This window comes from Akebia trifoliata, chromosome 6 (assembly GCF_017979445.1).
Source record: "Akebia trifoliata isolate Shusen 1 chromosome 6, ASM1797944v1, whole genome shotgun sequence".
In the NCBI taxonomy this organism is placed as follows: domain Eukaryota; kingdom Viridiplantae; phylum Streptophyta; class Magnoliopsida; order Ranunculales; family Lardizabalaceae; genus Akebia; species Akebia trifoliata.
Window position 1 is genome coordinate 4,944,421 of NC_141380.1, and position 26,581 is coordinate 4,971,001.

Sequence of the window (26,581 nt, forward strand, 5' to 3'; positions counted from 1 at the left end):
CTGTATTATCCTATTAATTGCACTCATTATGGTGACGTAGGGTGGTTTAGGGTTTATTCACATTCTCATGACTTCAACTTCTTGATTCTATAAATTGTAAGGAGTGCAACCTTTTCTTTATTATGTTTGGAGTGCAATTGATAGTGGATGGTGCGCAACTAATCGTTCCTTTCTTCAATATTAATAAAGTGATTGATTTAACTTCAGGCTTCATGATCATGACACGTGTAAAGTCTCCACCAATCAATCAAATGGAGAATAGGTTAACGAAAATCCCCTGATAACTAACGGATGGTAATTTAGACACTTTCGAATAAGAAGAAGGCGACTTTCCCTTCATCTCAAATCATCCTTCACTTAAACTTTAAGAAAAAAAAAAAACTAATTTTGTCTTTCTGAACAATTCCCCAACTCCAACCTCTCAAAACGATCGACGAACTTGTAAGCTTCTTAAACCCTAACTTCTCAGAATAACAATAAATCTGTTATATTATTTTTATTTTTTCGTATTTCTGGTTTGAATTCAAGTGCTTTATATTTGATTATCCGTTTTTTGACTGTCGATTTTTTTTTTTTTTTTTGGTTACTTATGTTGAGTTTGTTTGCTTCACCAATTAGGGTTTTAATGGAGAGTGGACTATTTCATCATTTTTTTTATTTCTTCCATTCTTCACGAATTTTTAATTGTTCATAATGTAACTTAAATTTAGTCTTGTTTATTTTTAATTTTTTAATTTTATTCAACAATTTTTAGCATAATTTAAGCGCTTTTTGTAAGAAATCCATCGAGTTTAGTGAATTGGTATGTCGTCTTAATTAAATTTTGTTTATTATCGGTCTTTGATAGAGGAAAAAAAGGATTATGTATTTATTTATTTATTTATTTTTATTCCACAATTAGGTAGTTTCTAGAGGAATTTGATGTCGATTTAGGAGTGGGGTTTTACATTTGATACTAAATACAAAATCTCGAACTAATGTTGGATTCATAAATTGAAATTGATTTTATTTACCATTTAATGTTTCCTTTATAAATCTCATTGTAGTGCTATGTTCTTCAGTTAGGCTTGCTTGGTACGACAACCGTAAATTCGCAATCTTTTATGCTGCAAAGTTTTGCTTGCACACAAAACTTTCCTCTCTTTTGGTAGTGATTTTTGAGATGTCAAAGTTTTGTGCCATTTCTTAAGGGAAATCATGGGAGCATGCAAAACATTGCAGTCCAAGCACTTAAAAAAAATGTACTGCTTTTTGTGGAGGGACAACCAAGCGTCCCCAAGATCACAAAATTTGTTCTAATCTAATTTACCGCAATTGGTGTTCGTACCAAGTGGGGACATTAGTTTTTTTAAGGTACCACATACTTGCATTTCAAATATCATTGTTAGAGTAATATACTGTTCGAGGGCATAGGAAGATGGGGCGTTTTTGGTGCTCAAGCCATTTCATTATTAAATGATAATAACTTATTGATATATTCATTATTAGTAGATGTACCAGTTTGGCCTCCAATGAATTTTGGAAACAAAGTTTTTGATAACTCTTCAATGCTTGAGCTAAAATTTTAAGTTTATGTCGTGTTAGAACTCACCTTGCTTGTACTCTGTAGAAGATTAGTGAAGCTTTCTTGAGGAAGAAGTGCTCAAGGGTTTGACATACAATTCTAGAGCTCCATTGATGCTAGTGGAGTGAGTTGAGTGACTATACCAAGATGGGGATCATCCACCGTAGGTTCGTATTACTTGCATACTTCTGAGCTATACTTACTGCCAAATATATTTCTCATATTGGTGAGTACCTTCAAGTGTAATTTTTTTAATTAACTTTCTATTTGGTTTGCAGTGGAGTTCTTAAAAGATCGAATGACAGTGCTAGACTTGTTATCACAACTATTATGGGAGTCGTCTTTGGATTTTTTGTGGGTGTTTCATTTCCATCAGTTTCCAAGGTACTTCTGATGCAAGTGGATTTTTTAATCTTAGGAGCGGCTAAATCAAGCTTTATCAAGCCTTGTGACTAATTGAGAAACCTTGCAGCTTAACTTACGTTCTGGTCTTTTATCATCCATTGATTTCTCCATTGTTGACGAAACTAGATCAGTCAGAACTACGAAGCCATTTGGATCTAAACCTGATCTGAATAGTTCAAGGGTACTCATCCTTGACCATTTGCTTAGTTTTTTACTTGTTTTCTAAGTCGTTTTTTTTTTTTTTTTTGCACGAGTTCTATGCCCCTTTAAAAGATAAATAATCTACTATGTCCTTGTAATCACTGGTGAACATCAACTAGAAATAACCTCACTGTTGTGCTTATTTGTCAATATTTGACATCTTGCAATAAATTTCGCTTTTAGTCAATTAATAAAATAAGTACTGTCAAAATGAAGTCTAAGGTCTTTTGTTTTTTCAGGCAAGCATGTTTTCATTCAACCTCAAAATCTTTGAGACAATATTATACATTCTTGTGATTTGATATGGAACAATTCCTTTTTATTACTTTTTTTTTATATAGAGATTCTATTGCCACACCAACTTTTGCTAACGCCACCCCAATTCATATGCAAATCACCAAAGAATTAGCACACATCTTGGGCTGGCATTAACAAAATCTGGTGTGGCAATAGAAGCTCTCTTTTCCTCTTCTTTCATTACTTGTGGTGTTTCTGCAACTGTTGCTTCAGTTGGCAGTTACAGGTAAAAGCATGAAATGTTAAAATAAAATAAAAAAGATTTTACTAGGTGTATGAGTGCCACATAACATGTTGGCAATATCAAGTCCTTTTCTTCTCCATAGATATTGTGCAGAGTACCAAAAAATCCGTGGGCATTTTTAGGTCCTTTTCTTTTCATAAGCATTGTAGTTAGGGCAGATTAAATCGAGACGTGCTTTTAATTCGATCCCAGGCTTTTATTGCTCAACAACTAGGCAGCTTTGTCGACTATACCAAAGTGCGAGAAGTTCAGAATTTAGTTCTGGTATGGATGCCTAGGAGGTGATTGTTAACATGACTATAATAAAATTAACCTCATGGCTGAAAAGTGGTCGTATTAATGTAGAATATACATTTTGATTGATTTTCTGTTGCATTTTATTTTGTTTTGAAATATGAGCCGGCGTTTATCTTCCCGAAGAATTTGTAAATTCATTGAATTATGATATAAGGTTCAGAAGAGAAACAATCAGTATATTTACACTTATTAAATGGAGCTGGTTTACCCTACTTTCAAATAACATGTAATTTTCTGTTAAAAAAATTATATGGGCAATGAATTCCAAAGGTAGGACAAACTTGCTGATCTATTAAAATTTTTACTGAATAATATGTGCCATATGAAGCAAGGCACATGGTTGGTCTGTCCATCATTGAGTAACTAACACTTAAGTAGTGATAAAATACTAGTTGGCTTCTTTTATTCCTTTTCACTTGCTGACCCTAAAGCAGTGGCTTGTTCTTAGTACATTAGTTGTTTATTATTTATAATAGATCAGAAATACTAAATTTGCTGGCATTTCGTTTATTTTCTCCAGATATATGTTCCATCAAATCCTCGTGGTGCAGAGTTATTACCTCCCGGGATTGTTGTTTCTGAATCAGATTTCTATTTGCGCAGATTATGGGGTGATCCCAATGAGGTGTGTTGTTTTTCTTTTGGTAGCAGTGGTAGATATTTTGATTGTTTTGGACATTTAGTTTGTCTAAGTTCTCTTACTTGGCCCCTATGAATTTTGTTTGAAGGGGGCATGGGTGGTGGGTATGGAGCAATTGGACGGGATGTAAATTTGTATTTTAGATTGTGTATTAATTTGAAGTTTTCTTTATTTGTTAAGTTTGCTTAGAAATAGTATACCCATCAAAATAAATTCTGTAAATAGGGTCCTGCAATTCTTTCCTCTCCTCGCCATAGACTAAAGTAACTTCGTGGTACCTGATGACCATTGATCTTAGCTGACATCTTTGTCTCCATGAATTTCCTTATTAGAGTTGCACGCAGTATGCCTTATCTTGCTTTGATTTGTAGTACTTCTGTTTAATTTAGTGAATATGTGTGTGCACGCATACACAGACAGGCAGGAATAAATGGCTATGAGCTAGAGATCAGGGAACTCTAGGTTATAAGGCTTCCATCTTTTGCATATGTGGGTGAAATGTTTAGGTCATGGGATTTGTTTTCACACAATTTTTTTCTGAAACATCTAGGATCTGAAAATTAGGCCAAAGTACTTGGTGACATTCACAGTTGGGTTTGATCAGAGGAACAACATAAATGCTTGCCTTAAAAAGGTAATATGGATGGCTTTGATTATTATCTTTAGTTTTCTTATTTCTTTTACGAAGTACTGAATGTCTTTTTGATTTTTATATTTCCTGGTAGTTTTCCGAGGATTTCACTATTTTACTTTTTCACTACGATGGTCGGGCAAGCGAATGGGATCAATTTGAGTGGTCAAGGCGTGCAATTCATGTTAGTGTAAAGAAACAGACAAAATGGTACTATTTATGAAGATCTGTAAATTTTAGATCTCTTATTTTTTTATCATCTTATGTGGAAAATTTATTGAAATTGTAATTATGTCTAGAACATTTCTGCAATCCGGTGAGGTGTCTACAAGGCTTTCTCTGCTTTATTGCATTCTTTGTAACCTTTGATCTTGCATGCGAGGAGATACTTTTGACTTGCTCCCTCTTAATTATTTTTGTAGGTGGTATGCCAAACGATTTTTGCATCCTGATGTTGTAGCAGCATACGATTACATTTTTATCTGGGATGAAGACCTTGGTGTTGAGCACTTCAATGCAGAGAAGTAGTTTTATGTTTTTCTTTAATTAATCAGGGTTCTTGATCAATTGTAAAAGCAATTGCACTTTGACATGTTTTTTTCCCCCTTTCATATTTTAAACAATGTACCAGGTATATTCAACTGGTAAAGAAACATGGCTTGGATATCTCTCAGCCGGGTCTTGAGCCAAATAAAGGATTGACATGGCAGATGACTAAGAGGAGAGGTGACAAAGAAGTTCACAAGTAGGATTACTTCTTTATTGAATTTTTTTTTTCCGAAAGATTTTTTAATTTTGATATGAATATGGAATGAAAATTGGACATAATTCAGTTTAAGCCTTTTAAATTGTAAATGACTTGATTTTTCACAGGGAAACAGAAGAGAAACCAGGCTGGTGTAGTGACCCACATTTGCCCCCATGTGCAGCGTACTCTCTCTCTCTCTCCTCTTGTTTGTGTGTGTGTTGACAAATGGGAAATTTTCCTATTTGGCTGAAGTGTGGTCATCAATCTGAACCATCCTTCTACCCTAAAATTATACAACCTTTTGATCCATATGATCTATTCAAATATATTATTCATAAGTGGAACTAATTTGGGCTTTGTTCCAAAATTTGTCAAAATAAAACCAAGATGAATAATTGGATGGCTAGGATTCCATCAATCATATTTTGGGCTGTAGATAGACCAAGAGATGGCCTTCTGATTCTGTGTTCTGGATGACGACCAAGTTCATATCATTTTACTCAACCATATCATGTAGAGAGGGTGTACCTTAAGGTAAGGTTAATCATATGCTACTGACCATCCCAACCTCTATGTCTCTCTGTGTGTTGCAAATGTCCATGAGGGGTCATCTTTGGCGCGTTTGGTGTTGTTGCATGGTAACTTAGAGTTCAAAATGTGGTTCTTTGATATGACCATACTCACTCAGCACTAACATATAACTATAGTCTCTCTTTTTCATCTGATTCATATACTCTTTGTTCATTAATTTAGTTTCGTGGAAATTATGGCCCCTGTATTTTCTCGGGAAGCATGGCGTTGCGTGTGGCATATGATTCAGGTATCATTGCATTTTTAAAGACAACATATATAGAAGAGAAACGGCAATAAATTGAAAAAATTTATCGAGATTTGTAGTGTGATTAAATCCCAACCCCTCTTTATGGGGCGGGGAACAACTGTCTTGTTTTATTTTGTATCATATTTCAGGATTCCTTCAGTTGGATATATTTCAGTTGTCATCTTCCAGTAGCCAAAAGTGTTTGATAATGTCTTTGCAGAATGATTTGGTGCATGGATGGGGATTGGACTTTGCTCTAAGAAGATGTGTAGAGGTCAGTGGGTTCTACTTTTTTTTTAAGCATCTTAGGTTCTACAAACACACACATTTGCATGAAACCTTAGGTAATGACTTATAGCCCCAATCTTTTGCTTGCTTCTGATGCAGACAAGACCACTCTGTTAAAGTTTGACTTCAATCGTTTAGGCGTCAAGTGAATTTGATTACTGGTTCCATAATCCTTATAAGCAACTCAAATGAACTTGAAAAATATCATTATCATAAAGCCCAATATTGAAAGTTAGGCATTTTCTTATGGGCCAATAAAGTGTCCATCGGTCCATCTCCTGTCAAAATAAATGTTTCAATCTGTTTTTCAGATCATGCAGCCTAGCATTTCCTTTTTAACACTATTTATTTTTCTTTGGCATCTGTGCAGCCTGCACATGAGAAGATTGGCGTGGTTGATTCGCAATGGATTATTCATCAAGTCATACCTTCTCTTGGGAACCAGGTGTAACATTTTTCTTAGTAAACTTGCAATGTGGTTTGATTGATGCCTTGTGTATTTTGTGAATTTATGTTTATAGGTTCTTTGCATATAAGTTGTAGGCTATTAATTTCTTTGTTCTTGTGTGCTTATATTTTACGACCAAAGAATAGAGTCGCGCTGAAGTGACCGCAAGATTGTACCTCATATCGCACTTTCCTGACATGGAAGTGTGTAGGAACCATAGATACTTTTCTTTCGTATCTCGATGAAAGCATCTATGGTTCCTACACACTTCCCCACCAGGAAAGTGCAATATGAGGTACAATCTTGAGGTCACTTCATTCTAAAGAATATCTTCTATGCTCCAGCAATCCAGAAGAGAAAAAAAAAAAGGGAAAATTTGACGGGTTCCAAAGAGCTTGGCCAAGCTGATGATAACACAAGTAAAGCTGTGTGAGGAACTTTAGCATAGAAGATTGACCTAAAAATCTCCGTGGTGATCAGCATCCAGAGAATCACAAAGATGCTTTATGATCCTCAGCCATGATCATTTCTTTGGAAAGGATTACTAGAAAGTGCAGAAACAAAAGAAAAATATTAGGGCTTGTTAGATATTTTGGTGAGGTCAATGACTTGTCCATCCAAGTTCTCCTTGAAAGAGTGATTTAGATCTTGATCCCTTGTTACCTCACCAACCACTTATCAGCTCGACTAACGATTTCTTTGATCCATCAATAGCAATTCCTTCAAGGAAGGTCATTTGCTCATACATACCTCCCTACTATGACTATAGCAGGGAGGTTTCCCTCTAATTGCCTCAGTTTCCTCATCAGTTATATGTCCTCTTTTTTCTCTTTATTTGTGGTGCATCCTCATGTTTTCCATTATTTTTTTTTGCTTCACCTATTGTTCTTACAACACTTAACTTTTACAATATTTGTAGGGCGAGACAGAGAATGGGAAAGCGCCATGGGAAGGAGTACGTTCCCTATCCACTTTTATTTGGTGTTTTCTTTGCTCCCTTCTAAAAACAACCTTTTTTAGTCATTAGTGTTAAAAAAAAAACTTTTGTACTCTCAAAGTCTTCTCTGTTACTCTCCTTCTTACTTACGTAACAAGGACAAGACACGTGTTGCTGTTCAACGTGGATATAGGGTGTCTATCACAATTCACAACACCTTTGAGAAGCTCGAAACCCCAACACATCCATACATAATCATCATTATGATCATCATCTTCATCAGAGCCTTATCCCAAAATGGGGTTGGCTAAACGAATCTGATTCATCCATTAGAACTTGTATAAACTGAAAGAAATGAAGGATTAGGATTCATTTCTATACACTAAAGACATAAAAGTAGATCTCGAATAAATGAAAGTGGAATAAAACGTTTCTATATACACTAAATACATAAAAGTAGATCTCTAATATTAAACCATGGTTGTGTTTACTTACGAAGGATGGATTACACCGACCCTCTCTCTAAAGATTTTTTTCCAAATAGAAAATTACTAAAATAAAGGATGGCGCTACATTGCATGATAGAATTCGACCTTGTGTCAATACATGTCAATCATCAAAGCTTCTTACCTCAATGACAAAGAAATCAAATAGGTCCTGTATGGAAAATTTTAAATCATACAAATTGTTGTCCAAACATTTTAAATGACATTTTTGTTGAAATTTGTTATGGGTGTGACCATGTAACCATGGGGAGTCTCGTTTTCTATTGGTATCGAAGATTGCAAATTTGGACAATTTTTTTTCCTTTAGAATCATTAGAAGCATTTTTAAACCTTCATATTTCTTTCCTACAAGTGCAGGTGAGAGAGAGATGCAAAAGTGAGTGGACAGAGTTCCGAAATCGCCTTGCTAGTGCAGATAAAGCATACCTTGCACAGATGGGGAAGGAGTAGCTTGGATACTCATGTCATTGTCTCCTTAAAGGGTCCTGAGAGATATCTATTCTTTGAGTGAAGTTTTCTTCCTTAGAAAGCTTATGATATCCACAATTTTAAGAGGGAAGAAATTTTCATTTTGTCCATAAATCAATGCCACGAGCATAGTTATTTTTCGAGTGGCTTTCATTACAGTGTACTGCCTGTTTATGGTTATTGTTATAAAGGATCGAAGTTTCTTGATTCTTCAGTGTGTTTTGTGTAATGGAGTCTTGAGCTGTTTCATTGTACCGTGGCAATCCCTACAATTGGAAAGTAAAACCATTGTTGAGCAATGACAGGAAACACTACTTGGAGAACAAATTTTCTCGAAAAAAAAAAAAAAAGGAAGTTAATTGAAATCGATTGTTCATGACTAAGGCACTGAACTATTATGGGGAATTTCCTTTAGTTGATGGATTTTCTATTGATTTTCAATGAAGGTTTCACTGATGTTTTAGGTAGATCAGTCTTCATTTGAAGCGATGCGGAGTTTGAAGTTTGAATTAAGGTAATTCAAGCACATTTTGTCAACCAATGAAATTTCAATTATTAACAAGAATGGGTGCCGGGGCCTCATACATTGTTGTAACTCCCTATTCTCATCCTGACCATAGTAACAAAATTTTGTTTTTTTTTTTAAAGGTCTTGTTTAAAACATGTTTCGTATCTCTTCCGATTTCAATGTTAATAAAAAAAACACATTTCAATGTTTTAAACACATTTTTTTGATAAAATAAAATATAAAAAAACCCAATTTTGCGGGTCTATGGTTAATTTCTATGGACTTATGGTGGTTTGTATTTTGGTTCATTGTTTAATGGAGGATTTGATGATAATACTAGATGATATAATTTTTTTTTTCCCAATAGTGTATTATTTTGCTCAAAATTTATATTGATGATTAGACTTTTTTTTTATAATCATAAAATGTATAATGATAATTGGGAACATGTTATCATACATAGATATTCAATAATATTTTTTCCACTAAAAATATAATATAAACTTATAACAATTGTCTAATGTATTATATTTTATATTAGGGTCACGTTATTACGACCCCCTTTGCGACCCCCTTTGCGACACACCTTTTTGTCTTATATGGGCAAAAATGTTTGGAATGAGCTGATTTTTTGTGAGGATGATCTCTATGGTGAGGGGATCATCCTGGCAAAAAATCATCCCATTCCAAAACTTCTAACCCTATCAAAATTGATTTACAAAAATTGGATGGTCTATAATTTTTCAACAAAAATCGGACGGTCTAGAAGTTTTGGAATGGGCTGATTTTTTGCCAGGATGATCCCCTCACCATAGAGATCATCCTCACAAAAAATCAGCCCATTCCAAACATTTTTGCCCATATAAGACAAAAAGGTGTGTCGCAAAGGGGGTCGTAATAACGCAACTCTTTATATTATAGATACATTTTTTTCATAATTTTTAATATATATCATTTATTTCTCGATTTTTTTTCATTTCTTTCCTGTTTTTTTTTTCAAAGTTTTCCCTTGTTGTTTTAAACCCGTACTTCAACTTGGTAACTATGATCGTGACTATAACAGAAACTCGACTAGGGATGAGGGTGTGCTAACGGACATCCTTATCCCTAGCAAAACTGAAACCCTAAGCTGTTATGTTGTATTTTAAGGAAACATAGCATGTTCTGTTGCCCCATTGGGCCTACCCATGCGTTAGGCAAGGGTGCACCAGCGGTAGTCCACATGTCGCGAACCCAAGCCACAACCCCCAAAGGTTATTTTAATCAAATTCCAAGCATACTAGACAATTTGACAATACATTTAAGGTTGAGGCCCAAAGAAGAAATAATCATAAAGTTTGTGCAAGCTGGTTTATAGCTGTTTGGTCTATAATTGGTCCACCTTCATAGTGTTTTGGCCTAATTTTTGGGAGATAGAATATTTTAAGTTATGTTATATTTCTTCTTTGATTATTATTACTAGAAAGTGGCATGTGCAAATGCATATGTATCAAACGTATTTTTATAGATTAATTAGTAAAAACGATATTTTTGTAATTTAAAAAAATTAAGGATAGTAATTTTTTTATTAAAATGCTCTGATTATATTAAATTTACATATAAAAGTGAGGGCATTTATGATCACTCAAATTTTGGTGTCGAACCACTTCCACTCCTCCTTCTCTCATTATAATGGTAAAGATTATTATTATTTTGGCAAAGAAGAAGAAGTTAAAAGAGATTGGAGGGTTAGAAGCTTAAAATAAAATATGGGTTAATATAAAATAAAATAAAATCTCATTTGCTTTGCTCATTGTATTTCTCTTCTTTAGGGTTCTTTTTGTCCATGAGTTTTAAAAATTGATTGTCAAATGGCTTTATAAAAGGTGAAACAATTCCCTACTAACATTGTAGATTTGAAGCTCTACTAAGGGTTGTTTTGCGAAAATGGATAACCACATCATCAATCCACACCACAGTCCTCTAGGTTTCATCGTAAAACTTAAATATAAAAAAATCGAAAAACAATTTTTTTTTACTTTGATCCAAGGTTTTGAAATTGAACGGTTATTAAACTTTCACCTAACTCCCAAACTTAAAATTAATATTCAACTGTGAAAATTAACTTTCTTTCTGGATTTTTTTTTTTCAAAGTTCATACAATTTTGTCATCGATCATGTTTTTGGATGCTAGAAGGTGAGCCTAAGGTCCCTTAGTAAGGGTGAAATCCTTGCTTAGCAAGGCTAGTTAGACTCTCATACAAACTAGATATTTAAATATGCTAGCAACCTTGTTCAAAGTTATCATGTAATAGGTTATATTTAATATTAATCCTCAATCTCATTGATTAAATTATCGATAGATAGTAAAAATATTTAATTGTGCTTGTTGATAGTCATTATCTATCTATGAAATCCATAATTGTCGCATATCACACCATTTTAAATCTTTTGAAAGCATCAATCCACTTTATTAGGTCTATTTGCGAGTTTGTGCATGTGTGTGTGTGTGTGTTTGTGTTTTCAAGGGGAGGACATAGAAGAGGCGAGGAATGCTACTATTAAGATGACTACCAATGAGATGAAGTCAACTCGAGAAATGGATAGAAAGATAAACTTCAATCGACCAGTGGCAAAAGAGTTGGGATCCCACCTGGAAGGGGACAAGAGCGCTTGTTGTACCACTGTGTGTGTGCACGCGCGTGTTTGAAGATCTTATTGCTTGATTAAAAAATATTTTCTAAAAGGTCTTAGATCCTATTTTAGGAAGAGAGAGAGAGAGAGAGAGAGAGAGGAATGAGTGTGCATATTTGAGATATTGTATTTCTTCAAAAGAAGGTATGATTAAAATGAAATAAAGATAAAAACTAAGCAAGTGGAGAAGAGAGAGGTAGGGTCCATGATTTTGGTTGGCCTGATATATTTGTCTTTTTTAAGGCAAAACCATGATAGATTTATAAATGCTTGAGTTTGAGTTTTCCTTTTTAAACCTTAGAAGCGATAGTTGTCTCTCTTTTTTTTTTTTTTCCTTTCCTTATACATTATATAGAATACATTGAGTAGGTGATAAGTTATAATAAAGCATTATTGAATGGGTTCTTAATGTGTTGATGTAAATTTAAGAAAAAAAAATTATAAAAAAGAGAAACATTTTCCTTATTAACTTAGTAAGATTTTAAGTCTAACTAAGCGTCGTTTTGCTCAAATGAATTATCACATCAGCAATCCAACATCACAGTCTTCTAAATTTTATTGAAAAATTCAAATAAAAAAAAATAAAAATTCATAAAATAATTTCTTTTAAATTTGATCCAAGTTTTTTTAAAATCGATGGCTACTGAACTTCCACCTCACTCCCAAACTTAAAATTAAAATTCAACGATGAAAAATAACTTCTTTTTTCAAAGGTTATAGAATTTTGTCGTCTGCAACCCTAAAGCTTCGGATCATATTTTTTGATGCCATAAGGTGAGCCCAAGGACCCTTACAGGGAATTCTTTCTCTGAGACTTCAGCTTTCTAAGTTGTGGTCTTGGCCATCTTACGAATGCTTAGATAGTTAATATTGAAAATTACAAACTATAATTATTTGGAATCACCAATCAAGTTGTTTTACATAGGCCCACCAAAAGATTTGTCCAAAGGCCCATAAAAAAAAATCTACAAGACACTAGACAAGTTTTTTGCTATTTAGAGATACATCAAATTCATTTTCCATATGAAGAGCCTTGAAAAGTGCGTTGGGCCCACCACTTAGACAACTTCAATGCTTGGATTGGCGGTTTAAGAAGTGGTGGGGTCTCAGCTCCCTAAACAACTAAAACGATTACACTCGAAAAGGACATTTTCGTCATTTCACTGGATTTAATGTCCTCGGTTAACGTTTACCAAACAGAACACTAAAATGCGCCGTGGGTTGGAAATTGGAGTGTCTGGAGCTTTTATTTATTTATTGTAGGTATTCGGTATTCGGTATTCGATATTCCCATAGTCCACAAAACGAGCGCTCACGGCGCACGTTATCGAAAAATGCGCATGTTTTCTCTTTTTGACATTTTTGCCCTCCCCCCATTGTAGATTCGTTTGGGCAATTGGACTTGTTTTGGAGACTCAGAGAGGGAGACAAATCTTCAGGAATCAAGATCATTTACAGAAGCCAGAAGAAGAGTAAAAATCGAGGGTTAGGGTTTTATTCTTTTGTGTGATATTGGTTTCTGGTGAGAACAGTTAGATAATTTAAAGCCTTCTGGAAGATTCTGTAATGGAGGTTTCTGTGGACCCATGATTGTGAGGTTGTTCGGTGGAATTCCAACGAAATTCGGGAATTTATGAGCACAAGATATCGGAATTCGGGACAGGTTTGGAAAAAAACGAAACCCACCATTGAATTTCGTTTGTTCTCTGTCGTTAATGTTTGTCTCTGCTGAGTTTCTCTTGTAAAAATGTTATTTTTTTTATTGGTGAGATAAAATTGAACCAACAACCTCAAAGTTTCTTCTTTATAATAGGTTAAGAAGCTGAGTTATGGTTCGAAGCCCTGTTCGCCCTGTTCGTTTTGGGGTTTAATTAGGATTTTCTGGTGGGTTTCGTTCTCCTCCGTGTTTCGGGTTGAAATTTTGAAGATTTTTTCTTTCTTTCTTTTGATATTAGGTGGTTTTTATTATTTACATTTTTCTCTATTGGGTATTTGTTGTTTTGACGATAGGTGCTTGTGACTTCTGATATTTCAATGTCAAGGTTCTTGTGTTTTGGGGTTATGGTATTGGTGGTATTTTTGTCTTCTTGTACCTTTTTTTCAGGTGTTTTGTTCATTTTTGTGCTTTTTCTTGGTTTGTTTTGTTTAGTGTTTTTTATTTTTGTTAGGTTCTTATGTTTTAGTATTTGAATGGTTGATGTTCTTGTGTGTCAGTTGTAATTCTTGAAGGAAAGACTTGCTTAATATTTTATTTTTTTTATATGTTTATATTTTTTTTATGGTTTTTTCTTGGTTTTATTTAGGTGTGTTGAGTTTCTTCTATTGTGAAACTCAAAATGTCAATGTTAGTGTTTGAATTGGAAACTGGGTGGGATTCTGTTAAGATTTTTTTTTTTTTTAAGTTGTTGCAGTTTTCACCTTTTAGTGGTTTGTGTTACTAACACAATAGTTTCATTTTCTTGGTTTTAATTGGACTTAGATAGAGGTGAAAAGAGGTGGATGGCTACCGCTCGAAAACTCATCTTTTTAATGATGCTTCTTGCGGTGGGTATGTGCACACATGGATTCATTCCTTTTCTTTCTCCCTTTTTTTTTTCTATCTATATTATTCACTGAGTCTGTTAAGGAACTACAGGTATCAAATGGGTTTATCTACATTTCAGACCCTTAAATTTTAATTTTATTTTTTTCCTTTTCTTTGGTTTAATCCTTAAGTTGTTAATCTGTTTCCACTTCGAATATGATCTTTTTAAGTTAAATATAAAGGCTCAAACCTTACTTATATTTAGAAATCAACTTGGTTTTGCTTGGAGCTTAGACCCATAGCTCAGTTGGTTTGAAAAATGGCAAAACAACTTTGAGGTTGTGGGTTCAAGTCCATCTTAGCAATACAAAAAAAAAAAAAAAATTGGTTATGCTCGCAGACTGGGGAATCTGTTGTCTACTATCTGTACTAAATGCTCACATTTCTACTTGTTAGCTAAAGTCGTATTTTTTTTCTTCTTTCCATATCTTATTCTTTAGATATAACAAACCTCATTTTGTTTTGACATATTACCTTCTAATATTTTCTCAGTGGCTACATCAACAAATGCCAATCCTACTGAGGATGATTTTGCGGACTGCCAAAGTACTGTCAAGAAGTGGGCAGCTTCTTCACTTGAAGCAGAAGTCAAGGAAGACAAACATACTCTGCAGGACTTACTTTTCTTTCTCCATGTCCCCAGGACGGGAGGTCGCACATATTTTCATTGGCAAGTTCCATGACACTTGAACAATATTTCTTTGATTACTATTATTTCCCTGCTTATGGCTGTTTCGTTTGTTCTAGCAGCTTTTTGAGAAAACTGTATGCTAGTGATCTGGAATGCCCCCGTTCTTATGACAAGTTGCGCTTTGATCCAAGGTACTTGTGTCCCCATTTTTTAACTCAGTAGTTTGCATGAGATGTTTTCACTTTGATTTTTAATAGGAAACCGATGAAGCGGGCATAGATCCTAGGCCTACGGAATTACCACTAATAGACTTTACCAACTTACCAATCTGACACTTGCATATGCTTTCACTTCCTAATTTACCATTTTGTGTACAGAAATTTTCACATGGAATATAATCATGTCAACTTGGACCTTATAATGCATGACGCACATTTCCCTCAACCTTTAATCCTTTCCTTTACCCTGTAGGCCAAAATCCTTAACCCAAATCCCAAACCAGATTTCCTAACCTCCTAGTATTCCACCTTCTTCCCTCTTCGTCTGCATCACCTTAATTAACGATCTTGATTGAGATTTTACTGTCTTTCACATGTCTTAATGAAGTATCTTTTAAAATTTTGTGAAATAGTATTCTTATTATATTTACTCCGTGCCTTATTGACAAATAACAAAAATGCTAAAGAAGAAGAAAAATACACACAAGTATGGGGCATAGAATTTTCTATGTGCAAAGATGGTCTAGGAGTAAAGAAGTTCTCATTGAGGTTCTGTTTGGTTTGCAGCATGTATGAAAAAATATTTTCATGTATTATGACATTTAGAATAAGTGTCTTTTTCACTTGGAACATTTTTCAGAAAACTATATGGTGGGAATCGAAAAGAGCTTGAACTTATATTTCCAGTATTATTAAAAAACTTTATTGCATGTCACAAGATTAAAATGTGAAGTTTTCTCTTTTCTCATCAAAAGAACATATTCATTGAGTTCAGTTAAATAACTTTATTTGTGATTTCATATGATGTTAGTTTAATATTAACTTATATGATGATATATATATTTAGTTTAGTATAGCTTACACTTTTTTCTTGGAAAGTTATGAACATTTTATAAAAATGGTAGAATTAGATTAGGAAAAAATTAGCTAATTTGTTGTGGAATACATTTGGAAAACTAAATCGTCGGCCTCAAAAAAATAGTATCAGAGTTTTAGTTCATATATACTAGAAGGTGGCATGTGCAAATGCACATGTATCTGAAGGGCTTATTTGTAATTGAAAGGATTTTTTTGAAGATTACATTGTAAAAAGGATAGTTTCATAATTTTGAAAATCAACCAACATGATTTTAGGGACATGCGATTGCAATTTTCTTGGTTTTGACCAAAATGAGCTTGATTATATTAAGTTTAAATATCAAGGTGGGGGCATTTTTGGCAATCAATTACCATAGATCTTTGATTAATTTGGCTTTTATAAAGAGCTCTAAATAATTTTGCTGGTTTCGTATGCAGAAAACCAAATTGCAGATTGATGGTTACTCATGACGACTATAGCATGATGTCCAGGCTACCAAAGGAGAGAACTTCAGTGGTAACCATACTTAGAAGCCCAGTTGATCGTGTCTTTAGCACTTATGAATTTTCAGTGGAGGTTGCAGCTAGATTTCTAGTGCATCCAAACTTAACTTCAGCAACACAAATGACTGGAAGGATACGCCCAAAGAGTAATGGAGTAAGTACGTTGGATATCTGGCCATGGAAGTATTTGGTTCCCTGGATGAGGGAGGACCTATTTTCCCGGGTATGTTTTCTTTGAAACTAACTTGATTAAGTTGTAGCTTTTTTTGAGTCTCTCTTTGTTTTTTCAATGCTATTCACCATTCTCTCTTTCCTCTCACAAGGATCTTCAAGTGGTTCTTGAACGGCCCATTTCTTACTACCACAATAATCTTTATGGCCAGTCACCTTCTATTTCGTTTCTTGTATTGGCTGAATTTCAACACGATATCACCATCAGTTTCAATTCTAGAGATAAACTGGCATTATATGTTCAAGAATACCATCAATTTCATATTCAGGAATAAAATGCCTTCACATACTACAAATGGCAGTTGAATTGAATGGGGTTTCTTTCTTTCTTAAATGGGGTATCGCTAGTAAAGAGGGTTTGGAGCCATTTTTGGCTCTGTATGATGTTTTAAGGAAGAAATTTGCGAAACTAAACTAAGCTTGATTTAATGTTACTTCTGTCTGTCTGGTGAACTTGGAAAAAGGTACAGTTTGAATATATTTGTACCTGTAACGGGATCTTCACAGATCAAAAGTTTAAAAAAAGTAATGGGTTTGTCCTGTCTAATCCTTTTTTCTGAATGTATAGCAAACTTTACTATACTTCAATTTTAGAAATTTACGTCTAGTGATAGTATTTTTATTTATTTTTTCCTTTTTTAAATGGAAGAGGGACAGCAGAAAACGTGGGGAGTTTAAAGACATCAAAGAAGGCACTGATCCATACAATATGAAAGAGATTGTTATGCCACTCCATGACTTCATCAATGACCCAGTAGCTCATGACATCATTCACAATGGAGCAACTTTTCAGGTATCTTAATCTTTGAATCATCACATGTGAGACCATCTATTATTATCATGAGATTTGCTTTAGATTTTTTACACCTATTTGTAGTGTTTTCACATAGCTCCACTTGTAGTTCACGGTTGAATTTATAATATTTTCAGAAGAATGTCTTGGAAATAAGGTGCCAAAATATGCTGCTTCTTTTTTCTTTTTTCTTTTGGTCAGTAAATGTAAAAAAATCACCTAATAAGACGCCACCTGATGGTTCGAATTCCTGTCAATGTTCTCATTTCTTATTCTGATTTAATAGTTAGTCTAGACAAATTTAATTAAAAGAGAATCCTTGGTCAATAGTGCCAATGAATACAAGAGAAAATTGTAAAGGGTATAGTCATAGCTTATTAATTTGACTGGTTGGATTTTGCAATATGACTTTCAGTCAAGAAAATAATTTGCAAACTGCACATTCCCCAAAAGTGGTGCTGTAGTTTTTCTTTGGCAGACATGAGGTGAGAAATATCTTAACTTCGATTCATTATAATGCATATTAACTAAGTTCTGTCTATATCAACAAATAAATTGATCAACTTGTAAGAGGAGAGAGAATCCAGGGATATGGTTACAGTATCAACATGATATCCCCTGAGTATTGGTACCCTACATAAGTAGCATAGGTTTGAAGGAGTGCACAATTGTTTCTATTTGTCTCAAGAAAGGAGGATGAAGATGTATGGGATTGATGATAGTAGAATTGAATCATTCCAACCAACTCAATGTCAGTAGGATCTTTGGGCACCAATTAATTAGATGATGAAAGAGAACCACATGGAACAGTGGAAGACAACTCAATAGTGGTTTAAATATATTTTCTCTTTTCAAATGCTTATATAAACTATTAGTTAGATTAGAATATATCTGCGAATCTAATTATACTGAATAGGACCTCAACTCATTGTGATCCATCTCTTGAGTATATGATTTGTTTTGGTTTTTTTCTCCTCCCTCCCCACCAACACACACAACAAAGAGTCATGATGAATGCACGCAGTTTTGGTACGCAGCTGTCATGGCAAGGGCACAGAACGATAGATCTTTTTCATCGGGATACACAGGAAAAAGATGTGTGGTTCTTTGCCCTTGCCATGTCAGCCGTGTACCAATATCACGTGCATTCATCATTATTCAAACAAAAATGAAGAAGAAAAGAAAGTGCATCTCCCTCTATTATGCTAATTTTAATTTCTTGAGATGTTAATGATCTAATTGGGGAACACCAAAGGACACTAAAATGCGGAGGACCTTGCGAACAAGCAGCATAATGACCCAATATTCATGGGATTTTTTTAAAATTCAATGCTCAATTTGTATTCTATAAAACTTAACTGAATTGTTACAATAATGGTCAAATCGATTTCATTAACAGGTTGCCGGACTGACAAACAACTCTTGGTTAGCAGAATCACATGAAGTGCGCCGTTGTGTTAGGAAATATCAAGCTCTTGGCGAATATGTACTCGAAGTTGCCAAGGTAATGCGGAGTTCAAAATAACACGATGTTGTGTACCAAGGTTCCTTGCTTTTCTACCTTTAAATCGGGAATCAATTTAGGTCCCTCTAAATGTTGCAGAAGATATTAGATGATATGTTATATGTTGGACTCACTGAGGATCACAAAGAATCAGCAACAATGTTCGCAAAATTGGTTGGGGTACAGGTGCTTTCCCAGTTGGAAGCGCTAAGCTCCAGCCTCAAGAAAGCTGCCGACAACAAAACAGGTAAGAGGTACAATTTGTCTTTTTTTGTCAAACTTGGTACTTTAGTTAGAAGTCCAAATGATTGTCTTTCTTCGAGCCTTAGTTCCAGCTCAAGTGAAAAGCAGCTGTGATATCGAATAGATGTCATTGCCCATTTTATCAATGTTCCCTCAGAAAGAGAAAAGAGAATAATAAGAACCAAATACCTGCAAAAACAAGGTCGTTAAGGGGTTGTATTTAACCAAATGTGGTCAGTAGTTAGAAAATGCCAGATGGAAGTCTAGATATCATCTCTGTTTATTTACTTTATTTTAGAGAGCAGCTATTGGCCCCCAAACTTTTACTTATGACATCCCAAATTTTTAAATTATTTATCACACCCCAATCAAAGATTAAAACACCCCATTTAAAACATTACATAGGTTTGGCTCAAATTATTATCTCAATATTACAAAACATTATAATACTTTTTTTTATGGTTAAGCTGGACTTGAACCCACGACCTCAAAGTTGTCTTGCAATGTGTCAAACAAACTGAGCTATGGGTCTAAGCCCCAAAACATTATAATACTTGTTCAAACAATTTCAGTCGTTGTTTACAATTATGATTTGGCTCATATAAAATCTTAAACCCAAAAAATAGAAATCTAGCGAAAAAACGAGAGCTTATATTGGCACCCCAACTTTTACTTATTCTCAACCATTTACTTTTTTTTTTAATTGGGGTGTTATAAGTAAAAGTTGGGGTGCCAATAGTAGCTCTCTTATTTTAATATGTTTCTTGGTAAAATAAATATTTTATATAGTCGATCTTTTTTTAAAAACGATTTTTTTTTTTGGTGGCTATTTGTGATGCAGAACTAAGCTCTTCATTTCCAGATTCCGAGCATGATAGTGATCACCTTCAGGTAAGCAGCAGTAGGAAGTAAGCATATTGTGCTATGCTTTAACCCATTATATTCAATATCATTCTTACCGTGATTTTTTGCCATCATGATAGAATAGCACAAATGACCAAATGGCGAGTGAAATTCCTTCAAGTGGAAATGTTGAAGCAACAAATGAGACTGTAAGGACAATTTCTCTCTTGGAAATTTATCCTCTTAGCCATAGATATTAAATGTTGGTATCTTCTTCCATTGAAGAGGGGAGTGTTTTTTTCCCTTTTGTTTCTGTTTATTTATTCTTTCACTGATACAAAACTCTGTACCATGTAGATGACAGCTGGAAATTTGATGGATTCTTATGAAATGTGCATTTCTAGTTTACGGAAGGCCCAAGCACATCGGCGCACCTCTTCTTTGAAGAGAGTTGCTCCAGCAAACTTTTCAAAGAAGGTACAATTCACATTAACGAAAAGCTTCTCTGAAGAGTTACTTGGGAAGATATTCTTGATTATTCCCATTTTATCATCTATTATATAACAAGCATCCACCATAGGGAACAAATTTAATAAGAGGAGATCTAGAATCCTAATATAAGGAACAAGTGTTGGTTGAGCTGTTGTGCACTCCTCACTCGAGATTTGGGTTCTCTGTAGAGTTGCATTCCCATTACTGTCTTATCCTTGTAATTGACTTACGGAAATTTGGAATAAACAGGCACGCCTTCAGGTTCCTGACGTGGTCCTCCAGCAAATACTATCACTAAACAGCCTTGATGTAGAGCTTTATAAGCATGCCCAAGATATCTTCACACAGCAGAGGAAGCATCTAATGGAGAAGTTGCTTGAAGAGGTTAGTCATCTCTTCTCTTTTCCAAGATTATATATTAAAGTTCACAATTGGACTACTTTCATCTTTCATGTAGGATCTGATGCTTAAGAACACTTGCCAGACTTGCACTAACATGTCCCATTTAGATTTAGTCAGAATGCGGTTTAGTTGAGCTTCTTTTGAGTACCCAATCCAGCCTCATTTTGTGGATGAAAAAAGTAATTTAATAAGAAAAGTAAACAACTCCCCGTACATATAATAAAACACAATGGTGGGTCCCATTCAAGCGACAGTTGTAGGATATAAACGTCCCACTTCAACTACAGTAGAGTGGGGTCCATACTACCTCACTTTATTGTCTTTCCTCCCCCCCCCCCCCCCCCCCAAATTCTTTTTAAATAATATCCCTGTAATTTTACTATCTTTCTTCTCCTCTGTCACTATTTCAATAATACTCTAAATTTACCATCTTTCCTCTTTTGGCCCTTTAACCCCAAAGAGGATGCCTAGGCCGTGTGTCATAGGTATGTGCAAACTCTAGTATATATCAATATATATACATGATTTGTGAAGAAATTTGTAATGTAGTGTAGAATACAGAATCCTTCTCAACATGTTGGTTTTGACAAGGGTGGTTGTACTTGATTTTATTTTGAGTTTTACTTAAGCTGTTAGGTATGTTTCAGAAGGTAGTGGTTTACTCAGATGGTGATTCATGTTTTTTGAAAATTTTGCAGGAGAAGCTGAGGAATGGTTTTGGTAATTCGTATGGAGCCAATTCTTGGAAGGTGTTTTTGTTAACGATAGCATTCCTCTTACTCGTATTGCTCACCATAGTGCTTGTAAATGCAAGAGGAAGGACTTCTTCAAAACTCAAGGTATGATTATTGCACTGTAATTGCAGTGTTTACGGATTTAGAAAGCAAAATGGATGGGGAGGAGATCTTAGTTTCAAGTGTTTTACTTTGGGCCTATTCAAAGGATGCCACCGACCAAGTTTGCAGGGTAAAATGACCATCACAGATGGTAGTGATGGGAGAATGTATTTAGTGGTCTGTGCTGCCTTGTACCGCAAATTCAGTGTAGGAACATGATTTGTTCAATAGATCCCAAATTTTTGGGATAAGATTTTGTAAGTTTCCAAGGATTTTTAAATAAATTTTATACTTAAATAAAATTATTTAATACGATTCAATGAAAGTTTATATGATTCAATGAAATAAAATAAATTAAAATAATTTTATATATTTCATCTCCTTAAATGAAAAAAATTTAAAGAAATGAAAAATGACAATCACAGGGCAGATTATAATTGGAAGTTAATAGTTTACTCTAATAAAGTAGTTTGGTTCTATTATAAATGGGGCCGTCACTGTGCGGGTCATGTTTGGGCCAGGTTGTAAACGATCTGGTGCTAATTGGGCTTCAATATCTTGGCTCAAGCCCCGCCAAAAATGGTTGTAATCACCCTAAATAATTTTTTATTAATGAACATATTGTACAAAAACATTATTAGAAAACTACTGAACCCATAGAGTTTATTTAACTTCTTTACTATTATGGGACCGTTCATGGGACATATGTAAAAATAATGATTTTTCAAAATATGAGTTAGAAGTTTCGGATTGAGCTGATTTTTTGTGAGGATGATCTCTATGATGAGAAGATCATCCACACAAAAAATCAGCCTAGTCCGAACTTTCTAACCCCATCAAAAGTGATTTAGAATGTGGACCATCAATTTTATACCAATAATTAGTAATCACTTCTGATGGATTTCAAAGTTTCAGATTAAGTTGATTTTTTGTGAGGATGATCATCTCATCATATAGATCATCCTCACAAAAAATCAGTTCCATCCGAAACTTTTAACTCGTATTTTGAAAAATGATTTTTTTACATATAATTTTATTTATGTCTCATAAACCGCCCCCTTAACATTAATATGAGAGAAGGGTGATTGTTGTGTACACAATTTCATATTATTAATATTTTTAAAATTATAAATATACTCTTAACATATTAATATATTCATAATAAGTTGATTTACTATTATAACGGAAGATAGCTGATTATAGTTACGACAAATCAACATTATTCAATATTTTTAAATTATAAAATTGCCCTTGCAATGGCATTCTCTTTAATATAGTAATGTTTTATTACTAAACACCCTTGGCCTAAAGCCTAGAAAACGATTTGATTATCAATGTTTCCATGTTTTTCTCCTTCTCCAAAATTTTATTTTCTTCAAACAAGATAAGATTGAAGATGATAGAGTATGTTTTTTCTACATTTTCTACAAAGTTCCCAATTTTATCTAGACTTATCCCAATCAAACCCCTTCAATAATACAAAATCTGAACTTTGTTACTGTTGGTAAAAAAAAAATTTCCCTCTTTGAATGGTATAAGGTCAACATCCATTTCAAGAATAGTTTCCAATTTTATTGTATTTTCTTTTTTTATCTATTTCAAAAAATATCTCTTATACTTTATATATTCACAAGAGGTCACCCATGTATATGATTTAGACATCCTCTCTCTGGTTAAGGGATAAAAAATATAAAAATAAATATGGATGATTATTATTGAATTTAAAATTAAAAAGATAAAAGACTAAAAATAATAATGTGAATGTAAGGGGTAAAAAATGAATTATATAAAAATCATAAGAGTGAAGTGTAAAGAAAATAAAGTGGGTCCCATAAAATTATAGTTTGATGGAAAGATTAAAATGGTAAAAGATAAAAAATAATAAAGTAAGTTAAAAATGATAAAAGAATAAATATAGTAAAATTACGAATAAAGAATAAAGAAAATAAAATAGATCCCACAAAATTATAGTTTGATAAGAGGTTTATTCACACTTATAAAAGTAAATTCTACTATTGTTATTTAAAAAATTGAACTTAAGAGCTAAAATATAAGTTAAAAAAGAGATATAATAAAATTAAAGAATATGTAAAAAAAAGATAAAAAAAAATTTATAACTCAACGATAGAACATTTGTCCAACCACAAAATTATAATTGAAAGAATATTATACCCAATTGAAAAAAAAAAAAAAATACAAAATTATCACAACTCCGTTGTATTTTATTACATAAATTTTTCTTCTCTTTCTATTTTTTCATGATATCCTTTCAATTTTATTATTTTTATTCTTTTTCTTTCATTTGGTTGTAATAATATCTCTTCTATTTTGTTACCTTTCGTCTACATAAGAAAACTATACAAGCTGTCAACGTTAGATACCTAAAATATTAAGACTTCTAATAAGAATTTCAAATAGTTTATAGTGGGCACCTTTTACTAGTTGTTTGTGTTTATTTTATTCATATTTTCAATTAGAAATTAGGTCGGGAACTTTGGCCAAGTTTGTTTCATGTGTTCCTCTTCACCTAAGTATAGCGGTGCTCACAATATTTGACATCAATCATAACTTCTGGATTTTATTTTTGTTCAAAATGAAATTAATTTGATAGTGACACGTTCATACTACTTCACATGCTTTGAAGCATAGCCACGCACACATCACATGGGGGCATCTCGTAAGTCGTACCCCAACATATTAATAGTTTTTGATACACGTAGGACCATTTCATGTGAGAGTCAAAAAACAACGCACCGACCCAATTCGTTATCTTTATCACACTAATAATAAAGTCATTTATTCAACGAATGGCTAAGATGGAAAGACATCCATATCCACGTTACGTTGACACTTTTACGAAATCGGTATGTTTTTACATCTCAGCCGTACACGTTTTGGTTAATATTTGAGGTCACTTAAAGCATTATTCTTTGAGGTAATAGTATATTTTCAAATTGATGACGTGCCCCTTGATCTCAGTCTTCTATTATAGACTGAGAGAAAAGGACCTAAATCCCCAAATCTTCTTTCATTTTTTCTCCTTAAAATAGGCCTCCTAAATTATTTTTATTCTATTTAACATCGACTTCAACCATCATACTTCTCCAAAATCCTATCTTGTTCTGGTGAAGTGCGATATGAGATTCCAACTTAAGGGCACTCCAGCGTGACTCAAAAAAAATTATCTAAGAGATTAAAGATGATAAATTTTGAAAAAAAATATATATATATATCAAGGATTATTATTATTTTTTCATTATTCTATTATAAAAGACTTAGGTCAAGGGAACATGCCATCCATTTGAAAATATAGGGGTATCTCAAATATTCACCAAAATATCGAGGGGTATGTTTAAATCAATAGTAGAATATCCGGATCAGTTTTGGATCAATGATATCCCAATACAATAAAAAATGTTATATTACTTAATTTGTTTAAATACATGAAGTTTATTTTGATTTTGAATATCAAATCTGATTGGATCGGATCAAACTCAACCCACTAAGAATTCGATTCAATAGTTATCGGTTCAATTCCAAATAAAACCTGATCCAATTTGAACACGATCCATCCTAAACGATGCCCTATGAATTAGAGTGAAAAGGAGTATGTTTGTCGGTGATCATTTTGTAAGCACCCACCGACGCTACTTTATCATTTTTTTTATAGATGTACCAACTACCGACACATAATACATACTCTCTGCAAATCGTGATCGTTGATCGACCAATCAATGTTTAGAACTTCTAATAAGACAGTGAGGTATCAACAACCTGATGCGTATAATATACATTTTAAGGTCAAGTATCCCACAAAATATTCAAACTAAGTCCAAATCTTATCGTCCTCTCAAGTAATTTTAAAAATAAGATCTAACGTGGAAATAACACACGAATGACATATTGCTATAATAAATTTAGACCGTTAAATAGTACTTTACAATCGATCCCAACCCTTATTTAAAACTACAATCACATGGATGTAGAGAAGAATGAAATAAAATTATATTTTTCTAATACTTTATTTATTTATTTTTCTATTTTTTTAATGATTTAGTCCCACCATTAGGGGTGCAGTGTCACGTGCACTCCATTCCTTGTACACAACTTGTTTTCCAATACCGACACATGGGAGTGGGAATATGCGGTGAATAGTTATTGGTATTAATTTGAAGGAAATAATTATCGTGAGTTTATTCATATTAGTATTAGCTACTTCAACTCACATTAATTTGGGTCTTCTACTTTTGATTTGGTTTTCTATTAAAAAAACTCCCTTACTTTATCAAGTTTGTTACTTAACAAATCTTTCTTTTTTTTAAAACATGTTAGTCTGATTGACATACTAAGATTTGAAATCTTATTACTGGTCGTTGGGTTTACATGGATTATTAAATTGGCAAACCAACACCACAATCTTCTAAATTTTAGGAAAAAACTAAACTTGATCCATGGTGTTGAAAATGGATGACTACCTCAAATTCAAAATTGAAATCCAATAGTGAAAATTAATTTTATTATTATTATTTTTTAATTCTTAGAATTTTGTTCTCTATAACAACTCTTGGCATCAGATCGTATACAGGAAACTTACCTTACTAACTTAGTAAGGAAAATGTTTTTCTTTCTTGACAAACTTTGGATTATAATTCATGTCTTTTTAAAAAGTTAAATATCTATGATACTCTCGATACAATGGGTATGTGATAAAGAATTGAATGTATTATAGGTATTTAATTATTTAAAATACATGAATCTCACTCAAGA

At 33.5% G+C, this 26,581-nt stretch overlaps 2 protein-coding genes across 10 annotated transcripts; both read left to right on the plus strand.

Moving 5' to 3' along the window:
- Positions 1–284: 284 nt before the first annotated feature.
- LOC147399797 (uncharacterized) lies at positions 285–8,708 on the plus strand. 4 transcript variants are annotated; one of them, XM_086445295.1, is made up of 15 exons: positions 285–441; positions 1,613–1,731; positions 1,843–1,948; positions 2,037–2,150; positions 3,529–3,633; positions 4,199–4,282; positions 4,374–4,489; positions 4,702–4,803; positions 4,911–5,024; positions 5,153–5,209; positions 5,781–5,847; positions 6,068–6,121; positions 6,506–6,580; positions 7,503–7,538; positions 8,384–8,708. In XM_086445295.1, exons 2-15 carry the CDS (start codon positions 1,712–1,714, stop codon positions 8,474–8,476), a joined length of 1,143 nt encoding a protein of 380 aa, XP_086301421.1. In that variant the 5' UTR covers positions 285–441; positions 1,613–1,711; the 3' UTR covers positions 8,477–8,708. The 4 variants fall into 4 exon arrangements, with proteins under 4 accessions (XP_086301421.1, XP_086301424.1, XP_086301422.1 ...); XM_086445296.1 differs by having other exon boundaries at positions 295–441; positions 1,610–1,731; XM_086445298.1 differs by lacking the exon at positions 2,037–2,150.
- A 4,243-nt stretch (positions 8,709–12,951) lies between these two features.
- Positions 12,952–22,116, plus strand: TPST (tyrosylprotein sulfotransferase). 6 transcript variants are annotated; one of them, XM_086445301.1, is made up of 14 exons: positions 12,953–13,338; positions 13,489–13,559; positions 14,155–14,223; positions 14,752–14,929; positions 15,010–15,081; positions 16,405–16,693; positions 17,351–17,494; positions 18,894–18,998; positions 19,098–19,245; positions 20,083–20,132; positions 20,225–20,293; positions 20,442–20,561; positions 20,826–20,960; positions 21,677–22,116. In XM_086445301.1, the coding sequence occupies exons 3-14, from the start codon at positions 14,175–14,177 to the stop codon at positions 21,821–21,823; spliced, it is 1,506 nt and encodes a 501-aa protein (XP_086301427.1). In that variant the 5' UTR covers positions 12,953–13,338; positions 13,489–13,559; positions 14,155–14,174; the 3' UTR covers positions 21,824–22,116. The 6 variants fall into 6 exon arrangements, with proteins under 6 accessions (XP_086301430.1, XP_086301427.1, XP_086301429.1 ...); XM_086445303.1 differs by having other exon boundaries at positions 14,159–14,223; XM_086445304.1 differs by lacking the exon at positions 13,489–13,559 and having other exon boundaries at positions 12,952–13,338; positions 19,101–19,245.
- The last annotated feature ends 4,465 nt before the right edge of the window (positions 22,117–26,581 follow it).

Excerpts from the sequence above, each read along its gene's own strand:
- LOC147399797 (XM_086445295.1), top strand. The coding sequence starts at position 1,712 with ATGGGGATCATCCACCGTAG. Across the intron at positions 3,634-4,198 it reads TATGGGGTGATCCCAATGAG|GATCTGAAAATTAGGCCAAA; the intron begins GTGTGTTGTTTT and ends TGAAACATCTAG. Across the intron at positions 4,283-4,373 it reads TAAATGCTTGCCTTAAAAAG|TTTTCCGAGGATTTCACTAT; the intron begins GTAATATGGATG and ends ATTTCCTGGTAG.
- TPST (XM_086445301.1), top strand. The coding sequence starts at position 14,175 with ATGGCTACCGCTCGAAAACTCATCTTTTTAATGATGCTTCTTGCGGTG. Across the intron at positions 18,999-19,097 it reads ATGTACTCGAAGTTGCCAAG|AAGATATTAGATGATATGTT; the intron begins GTAATGCGGAGT and ends TAAATGTTGCAG. Across the intron at positions 19,246-20,082 it reads AGCTGCCGACAACAAAACAG|AACTAAGCTCTTCATTTCCA; the intron begins GTAAGAGGTACA and ends TTTGTGATGCAG.